At 51.8% G+C, this 27,691-nt stretch overlaps 1 protein-coding gene across 5 annotated transcripts in view; it reads left to right on the top strand.

Annotated features, from left to right (window-relative positions):
- Positions 1-27,691, top strand: part of vps13b (vacuolar protein sorting 13 homolog B) — a 331,160-nt gene that overhangs the window by 302,048 nt on the left and 1,421 nt on the right. For 4 of the 5 annotated variants that reach the window (XM_030370003.1, XM_030370004.1, XM_030370001.1 and 1 more), the window contains exons 49-66: positions 345-428; positions 1,212-1,387; positions 5,416-5,586; positions 8,952-9,159; positions 9,442-9,630; positions 10,096-10,242; positions 12,038-12,327; positions 13,401-13,528; positions 13,958-14,154; positions 17,020-17,138; positions 17,758-18,208; positions 18,421-18,588; positions 18,880-19,108; positions 21,406-21,582; positions 22,153-22,323; positions 23,574-23,750; positions 25,932-26,034; positions 27,461-27,629. In XM_030370003.1, coding sequence (XP_030225863.1) covers positions 345-428; positions 1,212-1,387; positions 5,416-5,586; positions 8,952-9,159; positions 9,442-9,630; positions 10,096-10,242; positions 12,038-12,327; positions 13,401-13,528; positions 13,958-14,154; positions 17,020-17,138; positions 17,758-18,208; positions 18,421-18,588; positions 18,880-19,108; positions 21,406-21,582; positions 22,153-22,323; positions 23,574-23,750; positions 25,932-26,034; positions 27,461-27,629 — 3,354 coding nt within the window. The remainder of the gene's footprint in view (positions 1-344; positions 429-1,211; positions 1,388-5,415; positions 5,587-8,951; positions 9,160-9,441; positions 9,631-10,095; positions 10,243-12,037; positions 12,328-13,400; positions 13,529-13,957; positions 14,155-17,019; positions 17,139-17,757; positions 18,209-18,420; positions 18,589-18,879; positions 19,109-21,405; positions 21,583-22,152; positions 22,324-23,573; positions 23,751-25,931; positions 26,035-27,460; positions 27,630-27,691) is intronic. The other variant, XM_030370002.1, reaches the window with a different exon arrangement.

Below are 27,691 nucleotides of genomic sequence, written 5' to 3'. Positions count from 1 at the left end.
TCCCCACCCACACAGACACAGGCACACACAAACATAGACACACACACGCACACCCAAACAAAGATACACACATGCACAGGAGCACGCACACCCAAACACACACACACACACACACACACACACACACACACACACACACACCCAAACACATGCACAAGCAAACCCAAACACAGACACACACACACACACACACAACCACACACAGACACCAGCTTGTTGACCTCGTGTGAACCCTGGCCATTTATTTGCCATGCCATCACCAAAAGGGAAGAAGAGAGCGCCCTTGAGAAGTTGTGTTGGAAACCCCCTACAGCAGTGGATCATGTCTGTCTCCTTACGTGCAGGTGCCGTGCTCCAGTGGGTCTCTGCTCTACGTGTGGTGTACCCTCATCACCATCGAACCCCATTCTCCTCTGCAACAGAGAGTCGTGAGTGTCACACACACACACACACACACACACACACACACACAAAGGGCCACGCACGCACTCATACGCATACACATACACACACAGACGCATGAATGCACTCACACACACACAAACACACTCACACTCAGAGCCACACATAAATACACACACACACACACACACACACACACACAGACACGCTGCTCAATGTGCACATGCACCATGGTGTGGTGCAGCTCAACATTACAGTTCATTAAGTCCGCTCAAAGCCCATTTCATCATTTAGACATTAAGTTGAGGTTTTGTTTTGAAACCTGTTATTATTGTGTTTGGCTACGGCAGCTGCAACGCCAGTCCAGGAATTAACACCCGCAGTGATTAAATCTACCCCAGTGTGCAATTACGCTAGTGTATATTTACACATAGGCATCTACTGCTTCCACTAGGTAACGAGAACAATGTGTTATTAATTACCTACACAAACAAAGGCCTAACAAAACCATGCTCACACAAAGCGTTCCAGGGAACTAGAGTTCCACAGCGTGTAAGGAAATGTCACCCTTTGGGGAATTTGATATTGATCCCAAAAAACGAACATTTATCCAAAAGATATTAAATAAACACACCAGGGAATCAATCCAAAGGTCCAGCCCCCCGGACGCTGATACTTGTTTCTTTATAGATACTGTTAGGTCAGGGGTACTGCTATAAAGCACATGGTCACACAGTGGTCAGTGTGTGTTAATGTGTGTAGTTTCTGCCTTGTAGGCTCTGAGTGTCCCCATCTGCCCGTGGTCTCAGGTGGTGTTCAGCCCCTTGTTCGTGATGCGGAGCCACCTGCCGGACCCCGTCATCATCCACATGGAGAAGAGGAGCCTGGGGCTGAAGGAGAGCCAGGTGATCCAGGGCCAGGGCCACCAGGAGCCGCTGCTGAACACAGAGGCCGACCTCACGCACCACCTCACCTTCCAGGCCAGGTAACATGGAAAACTACTCTACCCACAATGCACCAGACTCAGAATTCATAATCTGTTTTAAATTTTTGTTTTTTTTATGCAATAGGTATTGTTGTTTATGGTCTTTGCCCAAAGATAACCAAAAAAGGAACTGCTTTACCTTTTGAATCCACACACACCACACACAAATTCCTCTTCTGTAGCAGGCGGTATGAAGAAAAACACTACTCATGGGTAAATATAACATATTAGGACACGACTGCCATGGTATCTCTAGAGACCTAAAGCCCTAAGACATCGCAGAGATAGCTACCAAGCGGACACATGAAGAACCAAAGTCATCCATGACTTCTGAATCAAGGAAAAGACTGTATAATCCCTAAAAGAGATCCAGTATGCAGACGCTTCAAAATTAAAAAAAATATATGTTTTCCTCTTTAAATATGCCCCCTTCTATTACTGTCGCTGTTCCCTGAGGTATGGTGAAATAGTATATGAGGCAAATTTGGGCCAATAGTTTTGGAAATTAATTCAGTTCCGATCCCAGGCACCACCTCATGCTCACTACCGGTAACCCATGCTAACATCCCATCCCTCGCCCTGTTCCCAGAACTCTGCCCATGTGTTCTCCCGTACTCACAAAGTGTCATGTTCTGTGGAAACAGGAGAAACTCCCCCGTGCTGGCACCATGCAGCGTCTGAGGGGCCATCAGGCGCCCCACGCTTCTGTTTTTGGTGCGGCACTCACGCTCAAAGGGATGACACCCTCACTGAGGAGGGGGGCCACTGTCTCAGGTTCCCACAGCGTCAGCAGTCCACCAGCCAGCCACCGCTGGAGGCTGCATGCTGCCAGAGCCCTGTCCCTGGGTCTGCCAGGGGGTGGATGGTTGGGAAGGAGGCAGGGAGGCAGGGAGGGAGGGAGGGAGGGCTGACAGGAGGGAGGGAGAGAGAGAGAGACTTGACATTCACACCACATACTGATGACTATCAGCCAGTAGTCATCAGTAGTCATCAGTATTTTATTTCACCCTTGCGTTGGCATGTAAACGTATGCTTCTCATGCCAAAAGTACCCCATAGAGAGAGAGAGAGAGAGAGAGAGAGAGAGAGAGAGAGAGAGAGAGAGAGAGAGAGAGAGAGAGAGAGAGAGAGAGAGAGAGAGAGAGAGAGAGAGAGAGAGAGAGAGAGAGAGAGAGAGAGAGAGAGAGAGAGAGAGAGACTTGACATTCACACCACATACTGATGACTATCAGCCAGCATCAAGGGTACGGGGGGTTATTCAGTAGAATCCAGTCCATGTTTTCATAATAAGAGGGAAGCGAATCGTTTCCGGACACTGGTGCGGGTGTGTCGGGTACGTTTGTACATGGTAGAGGAATGAGTGTAGTGTGTGGGGGTGGATGAGCACCGTATGTGTGTACGCACCCCTGTGATTGTGTGTGGTCTATGTCCCTGATCTGTCTCGGTCAGACCATGTTTGCCCGTTCCAGTGTGAGTGTGACAGTCCCCACCGCCTCATCACAGACACTTGGTCTCGCAGACATCACAGGGACTGTTATTTGGTCTCCGTGCTCTTTGGGTTTTTTATTTATTTCATTTTTATAGCAGACGGTGCCCACGCGCGGACATGTTGTCCGTATCGTCTTGCACCAGAGAAAGCTTCTCAGACACCACAAGCTCCAAACAAGCTTGGAGAGGACCAGCGTCACCCTGCTCCCACAGCGTCTGCCTTGTCTGCCCGTCGCTGTGCTTTGCCGATCCCTCAATGGAAAACAAATTTTCCTTGCAACTTAAGCTGATTTGCCATCGCTACGGACACTTTGGTGGTCATCTGAGACTTACGTTTCACAGTCATTTGCACACGCTGCAAACTTCTAGGGTTTCTAAATGTATTAATGTCGTACTGTACTTGCGACGAGGTTCATCGTTTTACTTCGATATGTGTCTTGTTTCATAGAAATTAGTTAGAGTAAAGTCCTCGTAAAACTCAAGGGTTACATTTGTCAGTAGAAAGGCCTTTTCCTGACTCACTGAGCTGGAGAGGATACAAATGTTCGGTAGTTTACATGAAAGGATCTTTAAGCAAGATCTCTATCCCTACCTGCTCGTTAAGACCCTATAATGGAATTGAACTTGTTGTGGGGTAAAAATGCATCTCCTAAATTTCCAAATGGTAATATTAAACAAACACACACACGCGCACAATGTTTACCGATATTCCTACTGCACATCTGTGTTGTGTTTGACGTGCGTTCCCTGGTGACGAATCCCCCTTCTGGTGCTGTCTGGCCGTGTTTGGAACAAGCAACTGGGAAACAGCGGGTCGAGTCTAGCGGTCCCTCCCCCTCTCCCCCCCGCCCCATTAACCAGTGTTTAGGTATCTGGTCGCAAAGTTTGTTTTGATGCTGACTGCCATAAAGCAACCGCGGCGGACATGCTGTGACTGGGGATATTTCTGTATTCTGTTGTTGTAGAAGGGGTCATCATCGCGCTCTCTCTCTCTCTCTCTCTCTCTCTCTCTCTCTCTCTCTCTCTCTCTCTCTCTCTCTCGCCCATCAAGGCCCGGCTCGGCGACGAATAACCGCTGCGTCTCTTCAGGATGTCGACCACAAGGCTCCTCGTGTTTACGAGCCGTCCCCTGTAGAGACCGCACCAAAAGCGGCCGTGTCGCTCTGCTCTTAACGCCCCCGCCCCCCCCCACTGACTCATCATCAACCGAACCCCCCCTCGCTTGGTGTTCATGCCTCATCTTAGCACTCCTCCACCTACTCCGCCACCACCCTGTCCATTATTTTAAATGTCTCTTTAGGCACACTCACACACAAGCTCACGTTCACATAAAACCTCCTCTTGAAGTCGAGAACATGTCTCCCCCCCCCCCCATGTCCCCTTCTCCCCAAATCCCCCGACTCCGGGGCTGATCCAATCAGAGCTGATCCCGGTGCTGTGCGGGCCGGCAGCTCCTCTTTCCTTCCTGTAATTACACATAACTGTGGCCTCTAATGGACGAGGTAGCGAGAGAGGCCGTCTGCGGTCCAATCCAAACACAACACAGAGAGAGAGAGAGAGAGAGAGAGAGAGAGAGAGAGAGAGAGAGAGAGAGAGAGAGAGAGAGAGAGAGAGAGAGAGAGAGAGAGAGAGAGAGAGAGAGAGAGAGAGAGAGAGAGAGAGAGAGAGAGAGAGAGAGAGAGAGAGAGAGAGAGAGAGAGAGAGAGAGAGGTTGAACCAGAAACTGTCCCCTCCATCCCCTTCTATATGATGTACCGTCCATGACCGAATATGATCACCACCAGAAGCATCCTCTCGTACCCTCTCTTCAAACCCTTCACACACACACTCACACATCCGCAAGCACGCACACACGCATGCAAAGCTTACGGTTCCTCTTCTGCTTCTCTTCAAGCAGACCTGTAACCAAACAGGCCCTGGCGTCCCCTGTTCAGCACAATAGGCTCTATTAATAATCTCCCTCCCGGGGGGCTGAGTGGACCCGACTCCTTCAGCCAAGTGAAACTGGATGCCCCCCAAACACAGGCTGCCATTAGACACTTTGGACAGTTTGTTTGTTTCAAAGCCATAATTGACCAGTGTCTGGGGCTCCACAACCCAATAGGATTATTGACTGCTGCTTAGCCTCTACTGTGACCGTGGTGAATTACCACTCGCGGGAGGAAAAAGTGCAAGGCAGCGGGGGGAATCGAAACAAAGGGAGAGATTCAACTCCACGTTGAGGTTTCAGGGGACCCGGGGAAGGAGGGAGGTGAACCGGGGGTCGCTCGGTGCGCTCCCAGCCAGCGAACAATGCGGACGGTCACCGACGGTCGCAAGATGTCTCCCACGGTTTACGAAGGCCGACGTTTGCGCCGTTCATGTCGTAGGCCACAAAGTACACGAGCGCCCTTCGAAGCCGTCAACCACATGACCCCCCCCCCCCTCCCCACGCCCCCCCGTCCCCCCCCGTCGTCTCCCACGGCCCGCCAAGAACCCCCTTCACTGGGCTGTCATGTTCACGCCGCTGTGTTGTGTCGTGGTTGTGTTCGCCTCCCCCAGGGAAGAGGAGGACGCCTCCCACTACGCCGTGCCCATCTCCACCGGCCTCATCAAGCAGATCGTCAACAAGGCGGGCGGGACGGAGAAGCCGCAGAGGGTGCTGGAGGACTTCTACGGCGCCACGTCCACCGCAGAGACGCCCTGGCCCTACATCTCTAAGGACACGGAAAGGTATGTCTCACCCCAACGCCAACGCTGACCCCGCCCCCTCAACATGGTCTACCACAGGGTCAGGTAGATGAGTCGCGAGCCATTTGCTCATGATCCACAGAGAGAGAGAGAGGTTTGCTCGACGCAACGTTCATGATGGGTTCGACTCCTTGCTGAGAGACATGTCCTATTTTGTGGGTCCATGTATATGGCGCCAACTCTGAACGCATCAGAAAGACAAAAAACGCCACAAGCTTGTCTCTGAGGATGCGTTATGATGTTCGGTTAGCATCATGTTTAGTCTTCAATGGGATTCTGCCCCCGAACTCAGTGTGCGTTGCCCGTAGATGTTTTTAATAAATCTTGAAGCAAGCATTAAATTATTTTGGAGGACACTCCAACCCCTTGGCAGAAAGATCCAGAAATGCTCAAGACGGGTCTTTTATACCAGAGGCTTCTCTTTAATTGCTGTCTCTTTGTTCACATAATGAAAGCGTGCCGCTGCGACACGGCAGATCTGTGCAGGCTTATACACAAGCAGGCTTCCTGCTGTCCCCAGCGGGCCACAGATTAGGGCTGTCACAAGCAAAGTCCTCCATGCGCACACATGGCAAAGGGCTTCACATTCCCTCAGAACTCAGCCCGGGTTCCCAAGCCCGCTTTTGGTTCGTTTGTGTGTTAAGGAGGTCTAGTGTATATATATGGGTGTGTGAGTGTATGAGTGTGTGTGTGTTTGTGTGGGTATGTCTTTTATCACAAGGCAATCACATCTTGATAGCAGTAAGCACAATGCTTGCCCACATCCTCAGCAAAAGGCATGCAAATACATACCCACACAGACACACAACCACACACACACACAAACACAAACACTATAAGGCGCTCAGACGCATGCACACAATGTACCACATCTCTGCTACACATGTGGCCTACCTTGATATTTCATACATGCATAGTGGTCTTTTAAGCGCACACAAACACACACACACACACACACACACACACACACACACACACACACACACACACACACACACACACACACACACACACACACACTGAGGTCCCAGTGGATGGTTGATCTGTGGTGGTTTTGTGCTGGGTTTGTCTGTCAGTCAGACCTCCCTCTCCAGCCAGTGATGTTTGCCCATTAAAACACGAGCCCAAGGGCAAGGCCCGTCCTCTGTGATGGGACCTGACAGTTTGCCCGGGACTAAAATGTCCAATACTTGTTATGAAGGAAGAGGCAAAGAACAGAGTTTGACATCAAAACAATATCTTTCAAACGGACATGGTGATTCGTGTCGGCTGACGCGACGTGAGGTATTAGCTGGTATATTTGTCTTCGTCTCCTTTCAACGCGGGCTTGGTGTGTTGTTTGGAAAGAGAGCGCAGCATTGGATCCACCGGACTCCTCGGGTGGGGTTGGGTAAATATTGTGTCTTCAGGGTTAGAGGAAGTTTAAAGCGTAAATGTTGTTTCATTCCCCTCTGTTGGGAGTTTCAAGGCAGTGGGGCACCTCAGCAATCACAGAACAAACATCTTATACTGGTGGGACGGAATGATGCGTGTGTTTGAGTGTGGGTATGTGCGTATGCATGTGCGTGCGTGCGTGTGAGAATAGCCCTGAAGCCCGGCATCCCAGTGTTGGCAGGCCCTGCCAGAAGCTGCCCAGCTCATTTCTCTCAATTAGCTCCGTAATGTGATTCATGAGCCCTGCCCTATGCTGGGCCCTTAACCTTGAGGTCATGAAAACACACACACACACACACACACGCGCGCGCACACACACCTTGAACACACACACACACACACACACACACACACACACACACACACACACACACACATAAACAGACACACACACACACACGCGCACACACACACACACACACACACACACACACACACACACACAGAAACAGACACACACACACAGAAACAGACACACACACACGCGCGCGCGCGCGCGCACACACACACACACACACACGAACACACACACACACACAGAAACACACACACACACACACACACACACACGCACACACTGTGTGTGTCATGCTCTACATGCACGCTCTACATGTCCGTGCTTGCTGTCATGACCTCACACCACAGAACAGTCACAGCGGGGAACCGCCTCAGACAGCGCTGTGAAGGGTTATGTTGTCCGGAAAATGATGTGCACTACAGGGCCGGAAGGCTTGGCTAGGTAGGAGATGAGTGCCCCCCAGGGCGGAGGCCGGGCATGGGGGACTTTGAACCTCCGGGCTGAGTGAACTGTTTGTCTCCCTCTGGTTGTGTGGCGCCCAGCTCTGTTTAGGAGTCACAGAGACCGCCACGGCCATGAAACGCCTGTGGTAGCAGTCGTCGGGCACATGAAAAAGTGTCCCTGTTTAGGGCTTCTCTGCCCATGTACGATCGGAGCCTTCTCGCCCAGATGCCCGGTCCACAGCTGTTTGGATCGGCATCAGTTGTTTGCAAACAGTTGCTGTGTGTGTACGTGTGGTTTCACAGGAGGTTTCCACTGTGTTAATGGTCAGTGGAGCGTGACTGATGTGGGAAAAGCGTTGTTTATCTACATTACATTTAAATGCCCTTTTATGATTGTCAAATGCTCGGCTTTTCTTTTTTTGGCATACCCTAAGACAAAGGACAGCACAAACCGAGAGAAATTACAATGCCTTTAATCTTGTGGTGGTGTGGACGGGTTTGTTCGCCAACACAGCCATGTGGTCCTGTAGCATTACAGCACTACAAGTGGGTTTTAGGGTATTATGTATTTATAGTAATATGTTTTGGACTGCGTTCAGAGCCTTGATGATCTAAGAGCTCACCACATGACGGCCCAGCGCAGAGTGCCTTCTCGTCTGTCTTACTGGTTGTCTTGCTATTGTCTTGAATGTCAGCACTCATATTGACAGTAGCAATAACTGAAGTTGTCCGAGGGGAACATCAAAAATTATCATATAAAAACTCCTTATACGGTGCTGGAGGTAAGATTTGGCATTTCAGTGCAGGTTGATAGAAATGCTATAAACTTCTGTCAGTTATAAGTGAGTGAAAAGTGCTGGGAAGAGCATCTCTTTCAAGTTGACTGCGCATGCTGAGACTGCTGTCTCTCGCCTCTATGAGACTATTTTGATTTTAGAACATTCCTGGCTCAATTCTTAGCAATCAAGGACTCTCTCCCCTGATTGGTTAGAGGAATCTATCTTGCCTGTCAATCACAGGTCTGTGAATGCAATGCTTCCCTTCCCATTGGCTTTAATGTTGTTTTATATTTAATACTTGTCTTACATAGAAGTCAATTGTTCTTGGCTCTTCCTCCTATTGACCCCACTGCATTACTGCCACTAAGGGGCTGTGTGTTTCCCCCCCTGCAGGAGCGTCCTGGAGCCCGTGGCCCAGTGGGACAGCCCCATGCAGGTCAAGCTGTCCTGCTGGAAGGGGGGCCTCAACACCCTGCTGGTGGAGCTGCTGCCCTGGGCCCTGCTGGCCAACCACTCCCGCTGGGACCTGTGGCTGTTTGAGGGGGAGACCATCGTGCTGCAGATCCCCGCGGGCAAGGTCATCGTGCCGCCAAACTTCCAGGTGGGTGGATGGCCCGGCCCCTACCCTCTGCTCTCCCTGGACTCTGTATGGGAAGGTTAGAGGGGTACAGGGGGTGTGTTGTGTCTGAAACTGCTGCAGTGTTTCTGGTTGCCTACTCGTGCAAGACGAGCAGGTCAGAGTCAGGAGCGCTGCGCATGCATAGGAACAGCTGCTTTGTGTTTGATGAGTCCTGTCGTTGTAGTGGAAGGGGATGTAAGTATGTGCATCCCTCACGTCGTTCACTGTATCATCTTGGACCTCTTATCGTTTGCCGTCCTCCAGCAGGCCTTCCAGGTGGGGATCTACTGGGCCCACACCAACACGGTCCACAAGTCCAGGGCGCTGAAGCTGGTCCACGAGCAGACCTCCCCGCGCTGGAAGGAGGACAGCGGCAGCGAGATGTTGACCCTGGATGAAGAGGGCTGCGTGGAGGCGGACATCCCCCTGGGAGCCCTGCCCGGAGGCCAGAAGGTGAAGGCCGTGGCCAGGGCATAGCAGAGTCTAACGCTAAGCTACAAGATTTGATGTTTGTTGTTTTGAAATAGACGTTACTAGAAATTGCCGTGTGAAATGGATTTCAAAACAATTCACAGACGTAAACATACTTTACATACTTTATTGTCATACTTTATTGTCCCCGAGGGTGAAGTTTGTGACTGATAGAAGAACGGATATGTCATTACTGACACTCATACATTTATCATTCTAACAAAGTGAAAATCTGTTGAATCCTGCAAGTGGTCCATTGTACAGTGAGATTTACAATGAATCTGCTCCTCATCTGAGGACACTTGGGGATTAACTACGAGGAAACGAGTAATATCCTTGCCTTTTGCAATTCAATACAGCGATATTCATGTATCGCTTGTGATCAACTCCAGTGTTAAGTGGTACCGCTTAAACGTATCCCTAACCCCCCCCCCCCCCCCCCCCCAGGTGTGTCAGTTCTGCGTGTCGTCGGTGGTGAGGCAGGGCATCCAGGTGCTGCAGGTGGAGGACCGCACCATCCTGCTCAACAACACCTCCCACACCATCCACTACAGACCCCTGCTGGCCCACCGGGCCCTGGCTGCCACAGACCAGGTACACACACACATACACACACACACGCATGCACGCACGCACATGCACCATGCACACGCCCTCGCCCCCAAAGACCAGGTACACACACACATACACACACACATGCACGCACGCACGCACGCACGCACGCACGCACATGCACCATGCACACGCCCTCGCCCCCAAAGACCAGGTACACACACACATACACACACACATGCACGCACGCACGCACGCACCCACGCACGCACATGCACCATGCACACGCCCTCGCCCCCAAAGACCAGGTACACACACACACACACGCACCATGCACACGCCCTCGCCCCCAAAGACCAGGTACACACACACACAAACACACGTCTGCACGCACACACAACGCACGCACACACTATCTGAAGATTTTACCGATCATCTATGGGTGCAGCCTGTGCTGCACGTACACTTTGTTTCACAGAGTGAACACATTTGTTTTCACATCAGGCTGAGGTTATACCCTGGCTCAGCCCGCCAGATTCACTGAATTGTGTGTTTCACTGCATATTTCCGGGTCTAATTCTGCTGGGTTTATTTGGCAAGCAAGAAATCCAAAAAGATGAAAGAGGAGGGGGAAAAAATAAATAATACCACATATGTAATAATCTACAACAAATAAATTCAACATCTGAGTTGGATAAGAGAATAAATGCTTGTGTGTGTGTTTTGTGTGTCGCTCCCAGACAGCTGAAGTCTCTGAACTAAGGGGAGCGCACACACGTACACATGCATGCACACACAGTGCAGGGATATATCAAGTAATTTTACCATCAGATCAAGTTGCTCCCCCCACCTCTCTCTCTCTCTCCCCCTCCCTCACTCCCTCCCTCCCTCCCTCCCTCCCTATCCTCATCATCATGGTTCTCACCATGTGGGCCATGGCACTTCATGGAGACATTAGACAAACACCCAGAATTGGATGCAGGTTTCCCCTCCACCCTTCTGTCGCTTTCATCTGCGTGTCCCCAAAGGCAGCGGCGGCAGCATCGCGGTGACATCATTCATCCGTTCCCCAGATCCTCTTGAAGGGAGATGGCATCGCCTGCCAGTCACCACTAATTGACTGAGAAACCTTTAAGGGAGGGAAAAAAGAAAAGAGCGCTGGCAATGGGCTTAACAATAACACCCGCCGCAAACAAGGGCAGGAATGTCTTTTGTAGTCGTGGGTTAATCATCATGTTCAGGGCCTAGGCCCGCAGCCCTCGCTGCTCACTGGCTGCTAAACCAACACAGCACGGCTCCTCTGCTACTCATCTAGCGCTGGGCTCGCCGCGCACCAGACCGGAGCGCAGTAACACGGCGGCTCTGCACTGCGTCTCGTTCTGTCACATCCTCCAGCATGCCGTTGCTGTTCTTTTTCTTCGTCTTCTTCTTCTTCTTTTGCTTCTGAATCATGCCGGTACCATCTTGTATATTCTCTTTTATATATTCTCCCTTTTATTTCTCCTTTGATTCTGATTTGCTCCGTCTGGTTCTTCTCTTTACTCTCTCTCTCCTCTCTCTCCTCCCTCTCTCCCATCTATCCTGACTTTTACTCCTCTAGTTCGACTCTTCCTCTTCCTCACACTATGCACCTTTCCCTTCTCCTCCTCCCTGTCCTCCCGCCTCACCTCCTCTCGGTTCCTCCCCTCTCATGCTGTGTTTCTCTCTAATGTGTGTGTGTGTGTGTGTGTGTGTGTGTGTGTGTGTGTGTGTGTGTGTGTGTGTGTGTGTGTGTGTGTGTGTGTGTGTGTGTGTGTGTGTGTGTGTGTGTGTGTCTGCCTTGCTCCCTCTCCTCCAGGCTCTGGATCTCCCTGACTCTGCCGGGTTCACCCTCCCCCCCACGGTGGGGGGCGGCCCGGCCACGCCCTGCTCGGTGCCCTGCTGGGACCAGCTCCTCGACAGCCCTCAAGGGGAGGTGGTCTCCCCTCTGCCCCTCAAACACATTCTCTTCAGCCTGGATCCCAGGGCCCTCAGCGCCGGGGCCGGGGCCCCGTGGAGCCTCCCGGCCCTGATCCGAGCAGACTTTCCCAGGCAGAGCGTCTCCGTTCCAGGAGAGACCTTCGCCGGAGGAGGGGGACTGATCAGCAGGTGAGTGGAGCCGGTCCTCTATCATCTATGAGTAAGACAGGGAGGTAGGAGCCAGGACACGACTGCCCCCCCCCACCCCCAACCACACCCACCCACTCACCCCTCGAACCTCATCTATTGTTGCCAATCGTCAATGAAAAAATGACAGAATCAGTTCATACAGCGATCTGTCACGTGTGTGAAGCTCCGCAAGCGGTGTGCGCACACTGCCCCTCAACACTGATGTCACGGTGAAGCGGCGACCTCGGTGTGGACGTGGAGGGCTGGCACACGCTGCATCACGCTTACTGTCAATGTGGCTCAGGGCCCCCGGCGACACACAGTGGAGTCAGCGGTTCAACACGGAGCCACGGAGCACTGCGAGAGCAATGCCCTCATCGTTTCCACTGCGGGACTCCCATTCTCACTCGCTCGCTGTCTTCCATCTCGTTGTCCTCCAAACGGTCCTCTTTTCTTTTCTTTCTTTCCCTCGTCTTCGTCTCCCACTGCGTCTACTTCTGTCTTTCTCTTTTTCCTCTGGGCCGGTCTTCATCTGGGGTGGCCCCACTACAAAGCTCTTTCAGGACTCTGTTTGGACAGCTTCCCCATTACAGGGAACACAGAGAGTGTGCGTAATTAGGGCCCGAGAGCAAAGGGATTTTTATATCATGGCTTCCTTCACAGATACATACTTTTGTTCTTTGATTGGCCAGCTGTGCTTCAGTGTGTGTGCATCTGTGCGAGTGTGTGTGCGGGTATGTGTTTGTTTCCCTCTAGTGTGTGCGTGTTGTGTGTGAGTATGTGTAAGTGTCCCCGCGCGTGTGTGTGTGTGTGTGTCCGTCGACATGAACTTGTGTGTCACATAGGAACCCAATCACGCACACACACACATACTCAGGAGTTTTAAAAGGGAAAACACACACAGATGCAACGCCTGTGTTCAATTATGGTGCTGCCCGATGGACGTCCCTGGAGGGCCGAGAGACGTATTGGTGACATATTGGTGTTGATTACAACGTGCTCGCTCTGGGGCTGATGTAATGCAATGGCCTGTGTGTGTGTGTGTAATCTATTTATCGTTGTGTTTGTCTCAGGGCTTTGGTGCTGACGTACCAGGAGCACCTCGGGGTGACGTACCTCAGCCTGAACGAGGACCCGTGCCCGCCCATGCTCATCCACAACAAGTGTCCGATCCCCCTGCTTCTGAAGGAGAACCTCAAGGGTAGGCCCTGCTCCTTGTTCTTATTATGTGTCCTCAGAGGGTGGGCCGTCCCAGTACAGTGTCTGCCCCGATAGCATCCCAGTGTTGAGCCCTCTGCCTGGGCTGCCTGCACACGGAGGACCCTCTCACTGTGTAAAACGGAGGCGAGCTTCAAGCTGAATCATAACAGTTAAACTAGTACCTGAACTATTATTTTGCTACGCTGCATTTTGTGGGGGTTTTTTCGTGGACAGGTTTCTCTTGAAAAATAGATTCTTATTCTCGAGGGACAAAATAAGAAAATAAAAAAAGTAACATTTAAATAAAAGTCCAATTCCGTCATCACCCATGCAGAGGCTGCTCCCTTCGCCCTCTGATGTGTGTGTAGTGGTCTGCAGTGCATTCATCAGTGTACCGACCTGCTAACCGACCTGCCCTGGTCCCTTCCAGACGCGCCCCGGGCGGAGGTCTTCTGCCGCCCCATCCCTGCCAGCGGCTCCTTGCACCACGAGCTCTACCAGCAGTACTCCAGCTTCCCCGACTGCCGGCAGAGAGAGGCTCTGCCTGCCCTGCTGCTGAAGACCACCCCAGAGCACGGCGCCACCACCTGGACCGACCCCGTCGACATCAACTGCCCCGGCACACAGGTAGGGCATTGACATGCACACACACACACGCACGTACGCACACACACACACACACACACACACACACACACACACACACACACACGTGAAAGATGAGGACTAGAGAAATAATGGTTAATGTCCCCCCTCCCTCCCTGCACACAAACACACACACACACACTCTTGAGCCCTCCCCATATCACTACCTCCTCCAGCAGGAGTTCAGTCCCATGACCTCAGACAGCACCAGCAAAACTTCAAGGAGTGAACTCACTAATGTGTGTCTGTGTCCCGGGTCGCCTCCGGGGCTCTGCGGGGTTGTGTCGGGGTGCAAAGGTGCCCTGGGGTGCTGTGTCGACTGGGCCTTGTGTTTTCTGCGTGTTAGCTTCGACAGTATGTGTGGTCTGGCTTATTAGGCATTGCGTTTCGAGGTTGTGATTTTAAGCTTAATTTAGTGTGTGTGTGTGTGTGTGTGTGTGTGTGTGTGTGTGTGTGTGTGTGTGTGTGTGTGTGTGTGTGTGTGTGTGTGTGTGTGTGTGTGTGTGTGTGTGTGTGTGTGTGCGCGCGCGCATGTGTGCCCCTATGGCAAAGAAGCCAAGGCACGCAAGTATAAGTACTTAAGTTTGTTGTGGCTAGAATCTAGTTTGCTTTGTGCATGTGTCTGTGCGTATTTATGCGTATGTGTGTATGTGTGCATGCGTAGCGGGCTCACATGCGTGCAGGGGGTTGTGTGAGTGTACGTTTCAGTTAGCAGAGAGGTAAGGTGTTCAGGAGGTGTAATGTTTGGTGTTGTGTCTACCAGCCAAGTCCAGGTTCAGATGGGGGCCGAGGCCGTCTGTGTCTCTGGTTACTGTGAGGTCACTGTCTGGGCCCAGTGGCAGGGGTCAAAGGTCGGGGGGGTTGTGCTTGTTTTGACTGCTGCGCCTCTCGTCAGGATCTTCTTCCCCGCGTCACCGCGCCCGCCCGAGACCGCTGGAGGTCAACACCAAACATGTGTATGTGTGTGTGCTGCCAAGCACACACACATGCACACGGACACACACGCATATACTCATACACTTACTCTATCATTCCCTCTCTCGCATTCTTTCTCGCTCGCTCGCTCGGGTGCACAAACACACACACATGGACACACACACTAACTAACACACACACTCACTAACACACACACACTCACTTACACACAGACTCACACAAACACACTGACACACTGACACACATGCTTCGAGGTAAGAGGGTCAGGCCGGGTCGACAAAGCAGAGGTCAAAGAAATACATGTATCATTATCTCTCACTCTTCTTTCTTTATTCATGCACGCATGCGCCCCCCCACACACACACACTAACACACACACACACACACACACACACACACACACACACACACACACACACACACACACACACACACACACACACACAGACACACACACACACACACACACACACACACACACACACACACACACACACAGCTAGCAGTAAGCAGTTCAGAGAACACAGGGTAACTGATCCAATAAAGAGTGTGTGCGGTCCGGTCCCTGTTGGTCTGTGTTTGTTGGCTGGGGTTTTCTAGACATGCTCTCATTAGTTTAGATTCTTCTTCCTCTAGAAACCCTCCAACCCTCGCCTAGAATCAGGGGCTAATAAAAAATATTAACAATAATAATATTTCTGATATGAAAAGACAAAATATAGCAGTCAAAACTAAATATCCATAAAAGTAAAAAAAAACTAGAACTGCAAGCAGTTATGCAGGGGTCCAAGAAGTGTGCATTTCGCCGGCACAACGCGACAAGAAATGTGCATTTCGCCGGCACAACGCGAAGCAAGTATTCAAAACGCTACCGTGAACAACATGTGGATATAAAGGTTTTGACTGTGGGAGCTTCGGTGTGGGAGTTATAGCCTAAAACGCGTTTTCAGAACATTCCATGGCCAAATAGGAGATAGACAATGTCGTCGTTTTTTGGCGCCGCCCTGTGGCGAAATTTTCCAAAGAGAATTATCCTTTGCCAAATAACTCCCGCCCACATTAATAATTCTTGGCCATATTTTCTATATAGGCTCGGGTTTGCCCCTTGATGGTTTCCCTTGAGTTTGAAGAACATTCCTTTGGCCAATTAGAAGATATACAATTTCCTCGTTTATTGCGCCCCCTGAGGGCGTAATTTTCCGAATTTTTTATCGAACGCCGTTAAGGTTAGCACCAACATGTGTGTAAAATTTGGACTTGTTCCGATGTCTAATTTTGGATTTCTTTGGATTATTGATTTTCCACGTCTAATTTAGCTCATAAACCAATATTCAAAATGCTACCGTTTCGTCGTCAAAGGTCGCATCAAAAAAGTGTTTCGTGCATTCTTTGCGTGTGCGTCTGAAGATGTCGTGTGCAAAGTTTTGTGTCAATTGGTCGGGAAATGTGGGAGGAGTAGCGAAAAAACAGTTTTGCGGTTTTCGCGATTTTGCGAAAAAAAATTATGGACGCAAATGGGCGTGGCCTATGCCAAAAGATGCAGCAGACTCCAGTGAATATGTGGGTACAAGTTTTTGACTGTGGGAGGTTCGGTGTTGGTGTTATAGCCCCAAACGCGTTTTCCCTTGGTATAGCGCCACCTAGTGTTCGGCGTGTCTGGATTTTGTCGTCTGCTTAGAACTCAGGGACCTGGATCTAGTCATGCAATTGGCGTGTCGGCACCATTTACGGTTTGGGCTGTGGGCACACTTTTAGGATTAGCACGTCGGAATAATAATAATAATCCTTACAAAAACAATAGGGATCCAACCTGTTGGCTTGGACCCCTAATTAAAAACAAAGAAATGAAGGTGAATAAATAGTCTGATTGTGTATCCCTATCCCCACGTCTCGTCTGTTGTCTCCCACAAGGTGGTGTTCCTGCCTGGGTTCGGCTGCCTCTACATAGACGTGGTGTACGAGAAGGGCTCCATAGAGCTCACCCTGGCCCCCGAAGGCAGCGCAGACTGCCTGCTCAGCCACCACACCAGGTACCCACCGACACACACACATACACACACACACACACACACACGCACACACACACACACACACACACACACACACACACACACACGGACAGAGGCACACGCACCCACACAAGGACACACACATGCACACCTACACATGGCTGCTGTGCTCTCTGCGTCTCTATTGGGGCAGAGCCTAACTCTGTGTTCCTATTCTCTGCAAGCCGGACACCTCTCCTACCATGCCCTCACCAATAGACCATGAACAGTACACCATTCACTGTTTTGACAAACACTGCTAAATGTCCATAACATTTTTTATGGGTCCAACCTTTTGCCTCATAAAGTTACGAGTTTGAATTCAAATCACATTTGAAAGTGGAAAATCAAAAGAAGGAAAGCAAAACTTCCCCTAGTATCATATTGTCGGTCGTTGCAGCAGAACTGAAGACATGAAGAAGCATTACATTTCTTCACCACAGCAGGGCGACAAATCCTCCTTGTTTCATCATGGCTTGATCCCAGCTAATCATATGGATGTCATGCATCCAGATAAAAAATGGCCCATAGTGGTCTTTACATTGCTAATGCCCTTTTTATTTATAGTGCACCTCTTTTCTCTCTTCCTCGTCCTCTGCAGGGCGGGCGACCTGCAGCTGTCCTTCCACGTCCTGGTCAGCGAGGCCAGCGTGGCGCTCAGCGATGACATCACCAGCCCCTCTGGCTCCGTGGAGCTGCTGCGGCTCACCCTGACCAAGCTGCTGGTCGAGCTGTCGCCCCCGCCCCCTCAGGGCCAGGACCAGCAGGCCTCGCCCGGGTCGGACTCCCGGGCCCTGGCCCCCGACGGCGTGCTGCTGGTGGGGCTCCACTGCGCCGGGCTGCAGGTGGACAACCAGCTGTACAACCGGGCCAGCTTCCACTTCCCCGTGCTGCTGTGCCAGGAGCAGAGGTCGGAGGCGGAGGCCGGGGGTCCCTGGAGCGCGGAGGCCAACCCCGCCACCGCCGCCCCCGAGGCCCTGGAGGAGTTCAAGCGCTCCTGCTTCCTGGAGCTGGGGGCGCTGCTGGCGGCCGACTGCTGCACCCTGGAGCAGGTGGGGGTTCGCTGCGTCACACGCAGCCTACGTTAACTGTTCAGAGTGTTTAAAAAGAGAAACACACGGGTTTTACTTTTTGACATTAATCCGTCACTAAGACCTTTTAATGATTGAACATCCTTTCCAGCAGATATATGTACCCAGGCATTGTCTGGACATCAGCCCCCATAGGGCTGTTTATGACCACCCTGCCTTGTGTCTCTCCCCAGGTCTCCTTCCAGCTGCAGCCCGCCAGGGTCTATCTGGAGGACACCTTTGTGTACTACATCAAGACGCTGTTCCACAGCTACATCCCCGACAGCGCTGTGGCCCCCAGCTCCGCAGGGGCCCAGAGGACATCCACCAGCACTGAGGCTGCACCGCTCGTCCCAGAACAGGTCCTCCTTGGCGTTGCTCTACCTGTCCCGGCCTTACACCCTGGTCCTTCTGTTATCCCCGACCATGCGATCCATTTCCTTTTGTTTTTCTTCTTCCCCGTCTTTCCCCGTCTTTTTCTACTTGATCTCTTAATCCTTTTCTTCCTGCTCTTCCATATTTGTCCTCCTCCTGCTCTTCTTCTTCTTCTTCTTCTTCTCACTCTTCTCTCGTCTCACGTCTTTCTCCTTCTCCTCCATCCTACTCTCCTCCGACCCCTGCCCTCCTGCCCTCTGACCCCTCTCCTCCCCCAGGTGGTCCACTCGCTGCAGGCCCTGGTGCGGCCCGTGCGGCTGCGCCGACTCGTCATCCGGCCCATCAACCTGCTGGTCAGCGTGCACGCCTCCCTCAAGCTGTACATCGCGTCGGACCACACGCCGCTCTCCTTCTCGGTGTTTGAGCGCGGGCCCGTGTGCACCACGGCCCGCCAGCTGGTGCACGCCCTGGCCATGCACTACGCCGCTGGGGCTCTCTTCCGGGCCGGTGAGTCACAGGGCCTGCTTTTGTTTTGCAGAGGTGTTTTTTTCAGTGGATTCTTTTTTTTTTTTTTTTTTGCACATAATATTTACAAAGGATCAGTTAATGGACTGTGTTTATGGACCGTATTTATATGGAGCGCCTTTCAGACCCGTGGCCACCCAAAGCGCTTTGCAGTCATTGCCACGCATTTGCCCGTTCATGCACGCATTCAGACCCTTACCCAGCAAGGCGACAGCCACCTCGTCGGGAGCAGTTAGGGTTAAGTGTTCTGCTCTTGATAATTGCAGGTTCGAGCCAGGTATCGAACCAGTAGTTTTCAGGTTGCCAGACAACCCGCTCTACCTCCTGAACTACTGCTGCCCACATGAAATCACAAGAGTGGGGGGAAGGAATACATACAGTTTGCTTGGGAGGTGAGAAGAAGAGTTAGACAAAGATGTGCAGGAAGGAACCAAAGAACCCAAAATGGGTTATCAAGTTGTCCTTCTAAAGGTAGACAACATAAAGGCAATAAAAATGTATAAAAGGATACAAAAAATACATGAAGAATTAACAATAACCATGTATGGGAACAAATGCCATATAATAGGCTCCTCCATTCCTTCCCACTCCATGTCCACTCTTCCAGTGAGATGCCTACCTTCTGCGTTTCACACCGCAGTGATAATGATGCATGCACCGCCTTCACTTTGCACAGCGTCCGCACATTAATAACCTTTTTCCTTTCACACTACGAGCGCTTAATCACAGCCCGCCTCGGAGGAGCTGGTGTGTTATTGCAGAGGAATCACTGTAATAAATGGTGCAATAACAGAGGCTCGCTCCAGTAGGAGAGCTAACTAGGCGAGGCCCTGGCTCATCTCAGTCTGCCCTGGCGTAAAGCACCGCATCGCCGCACGGCTAGGGGCCCGAGGTAGGGGCCCGAGGTAGGGGCCCGAGGTAGGGGCCGCATCGCCGCACGGCTAGGGGCCCGAGGTAGGGGCCGCATCGAGCACCGAGGGGCCGGAGGTAGGGGCTCCATGGTGGAACGTTCACAGTCCGGTTTAAATATAAAACCACCGGCTCCGCCCGGGGTTTTCAGTACTTCGTTGACGTAGACACAAAAGGTCTCGGGATGGTCGATGCTTGAGACTCATGGAACCGTCCCATCATCCTTGGGCTAACAGGAAGTAGGCCCTCCCCCCAGGAAGATATACCATACCTCTTGCTGGTTCTCTCTCTGATTACGGATGGTTTGGTTTTGAACCCCAGACCCCTTTCCACCTCCACCCAAACAGCATGCGGATTGTGCCCTCCGTCACCCTCGAGTTTCACAAGGTCAAAGAGTCCTCATGCCGGCACTACGCAGTGCATTCTGGGACTTGGCATCATGAGCTCTCAGTCCACACACACACACATACACAGACATGCGCACACACACACACTCGCACACACACACATACATACAGACAGACACATACATACAAACGCACGCACGCACACACACACACACGCAGACCCAGTTCATGTCCTGATAGCTGGCTTGTAAACAACAGCTCCTGTCAGGGTTTCTAGTCGACTAACAGCCGACCGGCCGACCATGTGAAGCCGCCGCGAGGCTGCGCTGGAACTGATTTCAAACCATTAGTGGCCAAAGGCCGCATGGAAAAACGCACGGACAGCCTGGCGTCTAGAGAAATGCTCAATTCATGTTCTTTTTTATGCAATTGTCAGCGCATAAATATCAATGAGCCGTGGCCTCTGAAGGAGAGCCTGTGATGGAATGAGAGAGGTGAGATAGTGGACGCTCGTAAATCTACCGCTGGCATATGTGGGATTTTGTGCGCAAACGTGTGTGCTTGTGTGTGTTCATGTGTTCCCATTAATGTTGCCGTAGTAGCAGCATTATTATTATAATTAATTATTGTCCCCCGTTGCAACAGCGGTGAAGCTGTTGGACGTGTAGAAAGATCCACAGAGCGGGAGAGGGCTTTGGCACGTCGAGACGTTGCAGGTGGTTGGTCTCCATGAGGCGTCTGGACGGGTTCTGCCTGCTGAGAAAGTTGTTAAGAGAGTGTGCGTGTGCGTTGGAAGATGCGTGTGTTTTTTTCGTCCAGCTTTGGGCTTGAGAGTTTATGAGACGTGTCAGCGTAGTGTCACTGCCACGGCTCTGCTTATGGAAGTCCTGGCTTGGCGACGGTAGAGATTTACAATAGCTCATTAAAACACCATCCCACTAGGTGTTCGCCAGTACAATAATGCTTGTTTGCATTTTTTGTGTGTGTGTGTCTCTCCGTGTGTGTGTGTGTGTGTGTGAGCAGGCTGGGTGGTGGGTTCCCTAGACATCCTGGGCAGTCCTGCCAGTCTGGTGCGCAGCATCGGGAACGGCGTGTCGGACTTCTTCCGGCTGCCCTATGAGGGCCTGACCCGGGGCCCCGGGGCCTTCGTCAGCGGGGTCCACAGAGGGACCACTTCCTTCGTCAAACACATCTCCAAAGGTGAGGCCCCCAGGTGTCACCAGGTGTGTTCACAACCAGGGTTCCTGGGCCGCATACACTGACAACAGGACCAACGTGTGTATCCCTATCTATGCTCTCCAGCTCTTCATGGTTTTTTTTTCGCTGAATGAATTAACGTGAATTGTTTTTAGTTTTTTTATCGGGTTTGCAACATGATGCACTTTATTAATCCCTAAAAGGGAAACTAGAAGCCACCACAAACACGGACGGCACAGCCAACAAGGTGGGAGTGGAAAACGTCAGAGAGATCAGAGAGAAGCTCTTTGTGAAAACCTCCTCACAGAGTCACTAATCAGTCAATGCATACCCCCTTGTGATCAATTGGTACATCTGCTGACTCTCTGTCTGTATGTGTGTGTATCTGTCTATATGTCTGTCTGTCCCTCTCTCTCTGTCTGTTTATCTGTCTGCTCTGTCTGCTCTGTGTGTGTGTGTGTGTGTGTGTGTGTGTGTGTGTGTGTGTGTGTGTGTGTGTGTGTGTGTGTGTGTGTGTGTGTGTGTGTGTGTGTGTGTGTGTGTCTATCTGTCCTTCCGTCCACCCATCCGCAGGCACCCTGACCTCCATCACCAACCTGGCCACCAGTCTCTCCCGCAACATGGACCGGCTGTCCCTGGACGAGGAGCACTTCACCCGGCAGGAGGAGTGGAGGAGGCAGCTCCCCGAGAGCCTGGGGGACGGCCTCCGCCAGGGCCTCTCGCGCCTCGGCATCAGCCTGTTAGGTACATGCACACGCCTGCACACGCACACACACTTCTCCCGGCATGATGTGGGTGTGTGTCACCATGACATCACATGCCCAGGCAACCAAAGTCGTCTCCGTGCCTGCTCGTTCGCTCGGTTTAAAGACAAGAAAGCCCCTCATAAAAGATCCAACCTCTTCCTAATGGTTTTATAAATACACACAACTAGATAGAGAGAGACACATCTAGGGCCACACAAATAGACCACTGCTAGCAATATTTTTGAAACAATGCAGACTGGTACGGAATGAGAGTACAAAGGTTTAACTCGACACAGAGAAACAAGTTATTTCAACATCAACTTGTGGGCACATTGGCTCAACTCACCGTCTCTCAAGAAACGTCTGCACAGAAGCATGTGGTTCCCATCCACACATATTGTATCCAGTCTCTCTCACACACACCAACACACACACAGACACATTGTGCCTTTATCTGCCATTGCTGGGCACACACACAGAAGTGCTAGACGCGGGAGAGGCTGTGAGACAGGGGAGTGGAGACAGCACAGCGGGGGCTCAATAAACACCGAGAGGAGAGCAGGACTCGGTCTGTGTGTAAATCCCAGCCCGGACACCAGGCAGAACACAGCCGCCTGGAACAGCAAACAGCTGCCGGCCTTCATCTGGGGCTGGGGAGCGCTGGAATGACACAGAGACAAGGAGAAGCTGCTGCTGCTGCGACTGGTTGAACTTAAGTGTTCTTGAAGAGACGACGTTCAAAAAACGCAAAACACGTCCATTTAGGTGCACCCAGCTTGAAATGGGTGGATGTTCACATTTTGGAAATTTGAACAGCAAGTTTTTATTTGTATGTTTTGTAAGTGAATGGTCTCAGGCGGCGTTTCACCACCTTATTTGTATTGTGACCCCATTGCTAGCGATGTTGTTTGCGTCCCTACTTGACCTGCTTTATCTGCTTTAACACAAATAACGGTAATATCAATGTCCCGGTGAACTTAATTGCATCGCTCTCCCACACACTGAAATATCTATTATGCCAGCAATCTCCTGTGACCCCAATGCACATCAGAGGAACCCAAGTGGGCTCCCGACACCCAGGTTTGGAACCACTGGTTTAAGGTCATGCTCAGTTTCAGCAAACGTTGTTGGCGTGCAGTGACCTGTATGCAACCGTTTCGGCTCAAGCATCGTCTGGAAGTGTATCTAGTTTTCCGTGGGATGAATTGAACCAGAGTTCAAATTTATAGTTCTGCCCTCTTCCTCTAGGGGCGATTGCGGGCATCGTGGACCAGCCCATGCAGAACTTCCAAAGGTCCTGGGACCTGCCCAGCTCGGCCGGCAGCACGGCCAGAGGGGTGATCTCCGGTGTGGGGAAGGGCATCGTGGGAGTCTTCACCAAGCCCATCGGAGGAGCTGCTGAGCTCGTCTCTCAGACCGGATACGGTGAGTCCAGGAGGATGATGATGATGATGATGATGATGATGATATTTGGCGTCATGAAATAAGGGCCCCTTTTTATGATGCCGGGGAAATACGATTGCCAAGATGGTCTGTGAAAGACAAGACATGGTAAAAGGTCCTGCTTATGTTGAGGGCTTCCAGAACCCGGTCCGGAGACCCGATGGGTCCCAGCGGGGCGTTCAGAGAAACCCTAGAACCCTGGAAATCCGACGGGCCGACTGCTGCGGGCCCCACCGCAGAGTCGCTCATCTAACGAGGGACTCGTAATTGGAAAACATTATAGGCTAGCTGGTAGTTTTACAAAAGGCTTACTTAAAATTCCTTTCCAGAATTAAAGAAAATTGCACGGCTTATTTCCCCCTCTTTTATTTAGTTTGTTTAACAGTACTCAAGGAAACATAAATCCAATTTTCATAGATTCCGTTTTTCTTGAGTTTTTTTCCATCGTGCTCTCATGGTCCCACTGCCAGTGGGACCCAGCACCAGAACCATCCAAGGTGCGGGAGAGCGAGCCTCGTGTGGCCATCTTCTACCATGGTAGACAGCCCGGACTGATCTGCAGAGAGGACCCTAATGTCTGTCACTAGATCCTTGATGGTATCAGGAGGCTACAGGAGGGTTAGGCTCGGCCCGCTTCACGTATTGGACAGGGCGCTGCGGGTCACAGAGGTCCCCCTCCACCTGCACTATGTCCAGGAGGGGGACTCAGGCCAGCTGCAGTCTGTCCACTAGGGGGACTCAGGCCACCTGCACTCTGTACAGGAGGGGGACTCAGGCCCCCTGCAGTCTGTCCACTAGGGGGACTCAGGCCACCTGCACTATGTACAGGAGGGGGACTCAGGTCCCCTGCAGTCTGTCCACTAGGGGGACTCAGGCCAGCTGCACTTTCTCCACTAGGGGGACTCAGGCCACCGGCCCTCATAAACAGCAGCGTGACTTAGACTCGGAGTGCCCGGGTGTCGTGAATCCATCAGTGCATGGGGCGATCCTCTCTCCCCTTATAACCGTACCCCAGCGAAGGAGCATCTGTTAAGCCAGGCCCCACACACACACAAACACACGCACAAGCACACACAGGCACACACACTCGCACAAAAAGGCACACACACAAACAAGGCCGAAAAATTTCAAAAATACGGACAGGTACTCGCATAGACGCCATACAAGGCCCCACACCTACAATGGGTCCTGTAGAGGTAGTTTGTGTTTTATCGCCCCTCGCTGGTTATTGAAAGATGGGATGAGGAGGGAAGGGGGTACATAGTGGGAGATGGCTGGTGGTGGAGGTGGTGGTGGTGTTAGTGGTGGTGGTTTGTTGGCACCAGCAGGACATTGCTGCGCTACATAAAGCACCAATGAGGTGAACAGCTGCATGTTAAGAGTCATGGCTCCCCAGAGGGGTCGCTGGCGCTAACCTCACCTGGCCCTCTGAGCACCCCAACGCACGCACTCAGGCATAAACACAGAGAGGATGTGCTTTACGCTAGCGCTCCGGCCTTGAGTGTCGGTTTTTGGAGGCCTTAATTCTCTCACCTAGCTGATTCTTACACACACACACACACACACACACACACACACACACACACACACACACACACACACACACGCGCACAAATACACACAAGTACACAGATATACAGAACCCCACAGGGAAAGGTGCAGAACAAACTGAACAGACACCCCTACCAGCCTTGTTCTAGAGCAATGGAGTGATGACATCATGAGTTAGAACTGACTATGTGTTTAGTTTTTTAATGGGACCCCCTTTTCTATCTGTTTAATGACAACATCAACTGACTGACTACTGTTGTTGTGCTGACGGGCACCCAGGGATTGGTTTCAGGAAGCTGATGGTGTGTGTGTTGGTGTTTCTGTAACGGGGGAGTTTAGATGATGAACTAGCTGGACTGCCCCCCACTCCTCTTCCTGACACACTGCAGTATAAATGGTGGGATAGACAATGTTTTCCTAGCAGGAGGAATGCCGATGCCTAAATAAATGCAAAAAGCAACCACCTAGAAGCACTTTCTTTTTATAAAAAGAGTGTAGACTCGACCTCCGTGCTGCAGTTGAAAGCAGCCCCTTCCCACTCTGTCTGTGTGTGTGTGCGGCTGGCCATCGGGGCAGACGGTAACGGCTCGGTGTCCTCTGTCCTCCTTCCAGGGATCCTGCATGGAGCCGGGCTGTGGCAGCTCCCTAAGCAGCTGTACCTGCCTGCTGACGACAACTCCACCCTGGCCCCCAACAGCCACCTCAAATACGTGTGGTGAGACCCGAGAGCCGCTACAACCCCCCCTCATTCACCCCCCTCCCACTCACCCCCAAACACTCACATCCTTCCCAGGATGCATCGCCCCCTTCTGCTCCTCTCCCCTTTGAAAAACAATGGAAAAGAAAATAGGGAGTGAAAATACTTTTTGCCTCGGATGACAAACGCGCGGATCAGGAAATAGCCGCGACCTTGGTTCTACACATGGAAACCAGCCCGCTCTCCCCCTGTTGTCCACACCGAGCCAGAGAAAGGTTTACACAAGCCCTCCCACCCCCCCCCCCCTTGCCAAAGGCCCCTGGCCTTCTAGCAAACACACTATTTAAACACGAGTGTGTCCAGAGATGTCCGCCCGTGCCATCGTCCCGTCCCTCGCTTCCTCCTCAAGGGGTCGGGGAGGGAGGGCAACACCGACCGGTGTCGGGGGGGGGGGGGGTTAGCTTCGTGGGGGCTGGGTTCACGTGAAGAAATGCAGGCTCATCGTCTCCTGGGACCCGCCGTCGGCCCCTGAAGCTTTTCAAATGGTCCGTCGCCCCGGTTCCACCGTGGTGTTCCTCCTTCAAGCCGCTGAAGCCAAGAGGGCTGTTTCCACTAGTTTCAAGTCGTTTCAAATCATTTCACAACGTTGCGATTCATTTTTCACTTTAAAGCCTCATGCGACTCGTTACGCGAAATTGTTAATTATTGACGCAAGAGCTCTTCAGGACACCTGATATGTGCCGCTGCGGCCCAAGGGGTCAACAGTGTGTTGGAAGAGAACATTAATCATACGCGGATATATAAATATATAATTTTTTTTACCCTCAGAAGCCTAGATAATTGTCCCTCTGGGTTTGATTCGTGCTGTCTTGCGTCCGCGCTGGTTTTCGTCAGTCGTGCATCCATCTCTCTCCCCCAACTACTGCTGGTCTCCCAGACCCTGATGGGGGTCACCCTCTATCAACAACGTGATGCTCAGCAGAACACAACACAGCTACGCCTCTCTAACAGGCCCGCCCTCCATCTGCTCCTCCACACACACACACTCAAACACTTCTGCCTTGTGTGTAAACACTTCTTGCTCCTCAGTGCACATGTCCCATGTTGAACTGGGGAGAATTGCCCACACACACACGAAGAGCTAAATTACAGGAACAGGGACGTGGATATGACCCTGACCCCTCTGCAGGTGTCTAGCTCAATGTGTGTGTGGTCTTATTTCAGAATGTTTTATTCACAAAATCACTCATGACGTTCACAGATTTGCCTCACAACAAGACAATTTATTCGTCGACCACTTTTGTATAATGTTTCTGATTTTTCTATTCACAAAGGCAGAAAGATGGCGGCAACAGATTTGCCTAACAACAATAACAATATTACATTTAACTTGTGGAGCCCTTTTCTAAACACCCACGTGACCCCCCCCTCTCCCCGGCGGCAGGAAGCTGCTGCAGTCCCTGGGCCGTCCCGAGGTCCACATGGCTCTGGAGGTGACCATCGTCAGCGGGTCGGGCCAGCAGCACGCCGGCTGCCTTCTGCTGACCTCCGACGTGCTGTTTGTGGTCAGCCTCAGCGAGGACACCCAGCAGCAGGCCTTCCCCATCACCGAGGTACGGTCACTGCCGTGTTGGTGTAGCGGCTCCTCCGGTGGGGGGGGGGGGGGGGGGGGGGG

The sequence above is a fragment of the Gadus morhua genome, chromosome 11, assembly GCF_902167405.1.
Source record: "Gadus morhua chromosome 11, gadMor3.0, whole genome shotgun sequence".
Classification (NCBI taxonomy): domain Eukaryota; kingdom Metazoa; phylum Chordata; class Actinopteri; order Gadiformes; family Gadidae; genus Gadus; species Gadus morhua.
The sequence above is the reverse complement of the archived record's forward strand: the minus strand, read 5'-3'. Positions and strand labels throughout refer to the sequence as shown.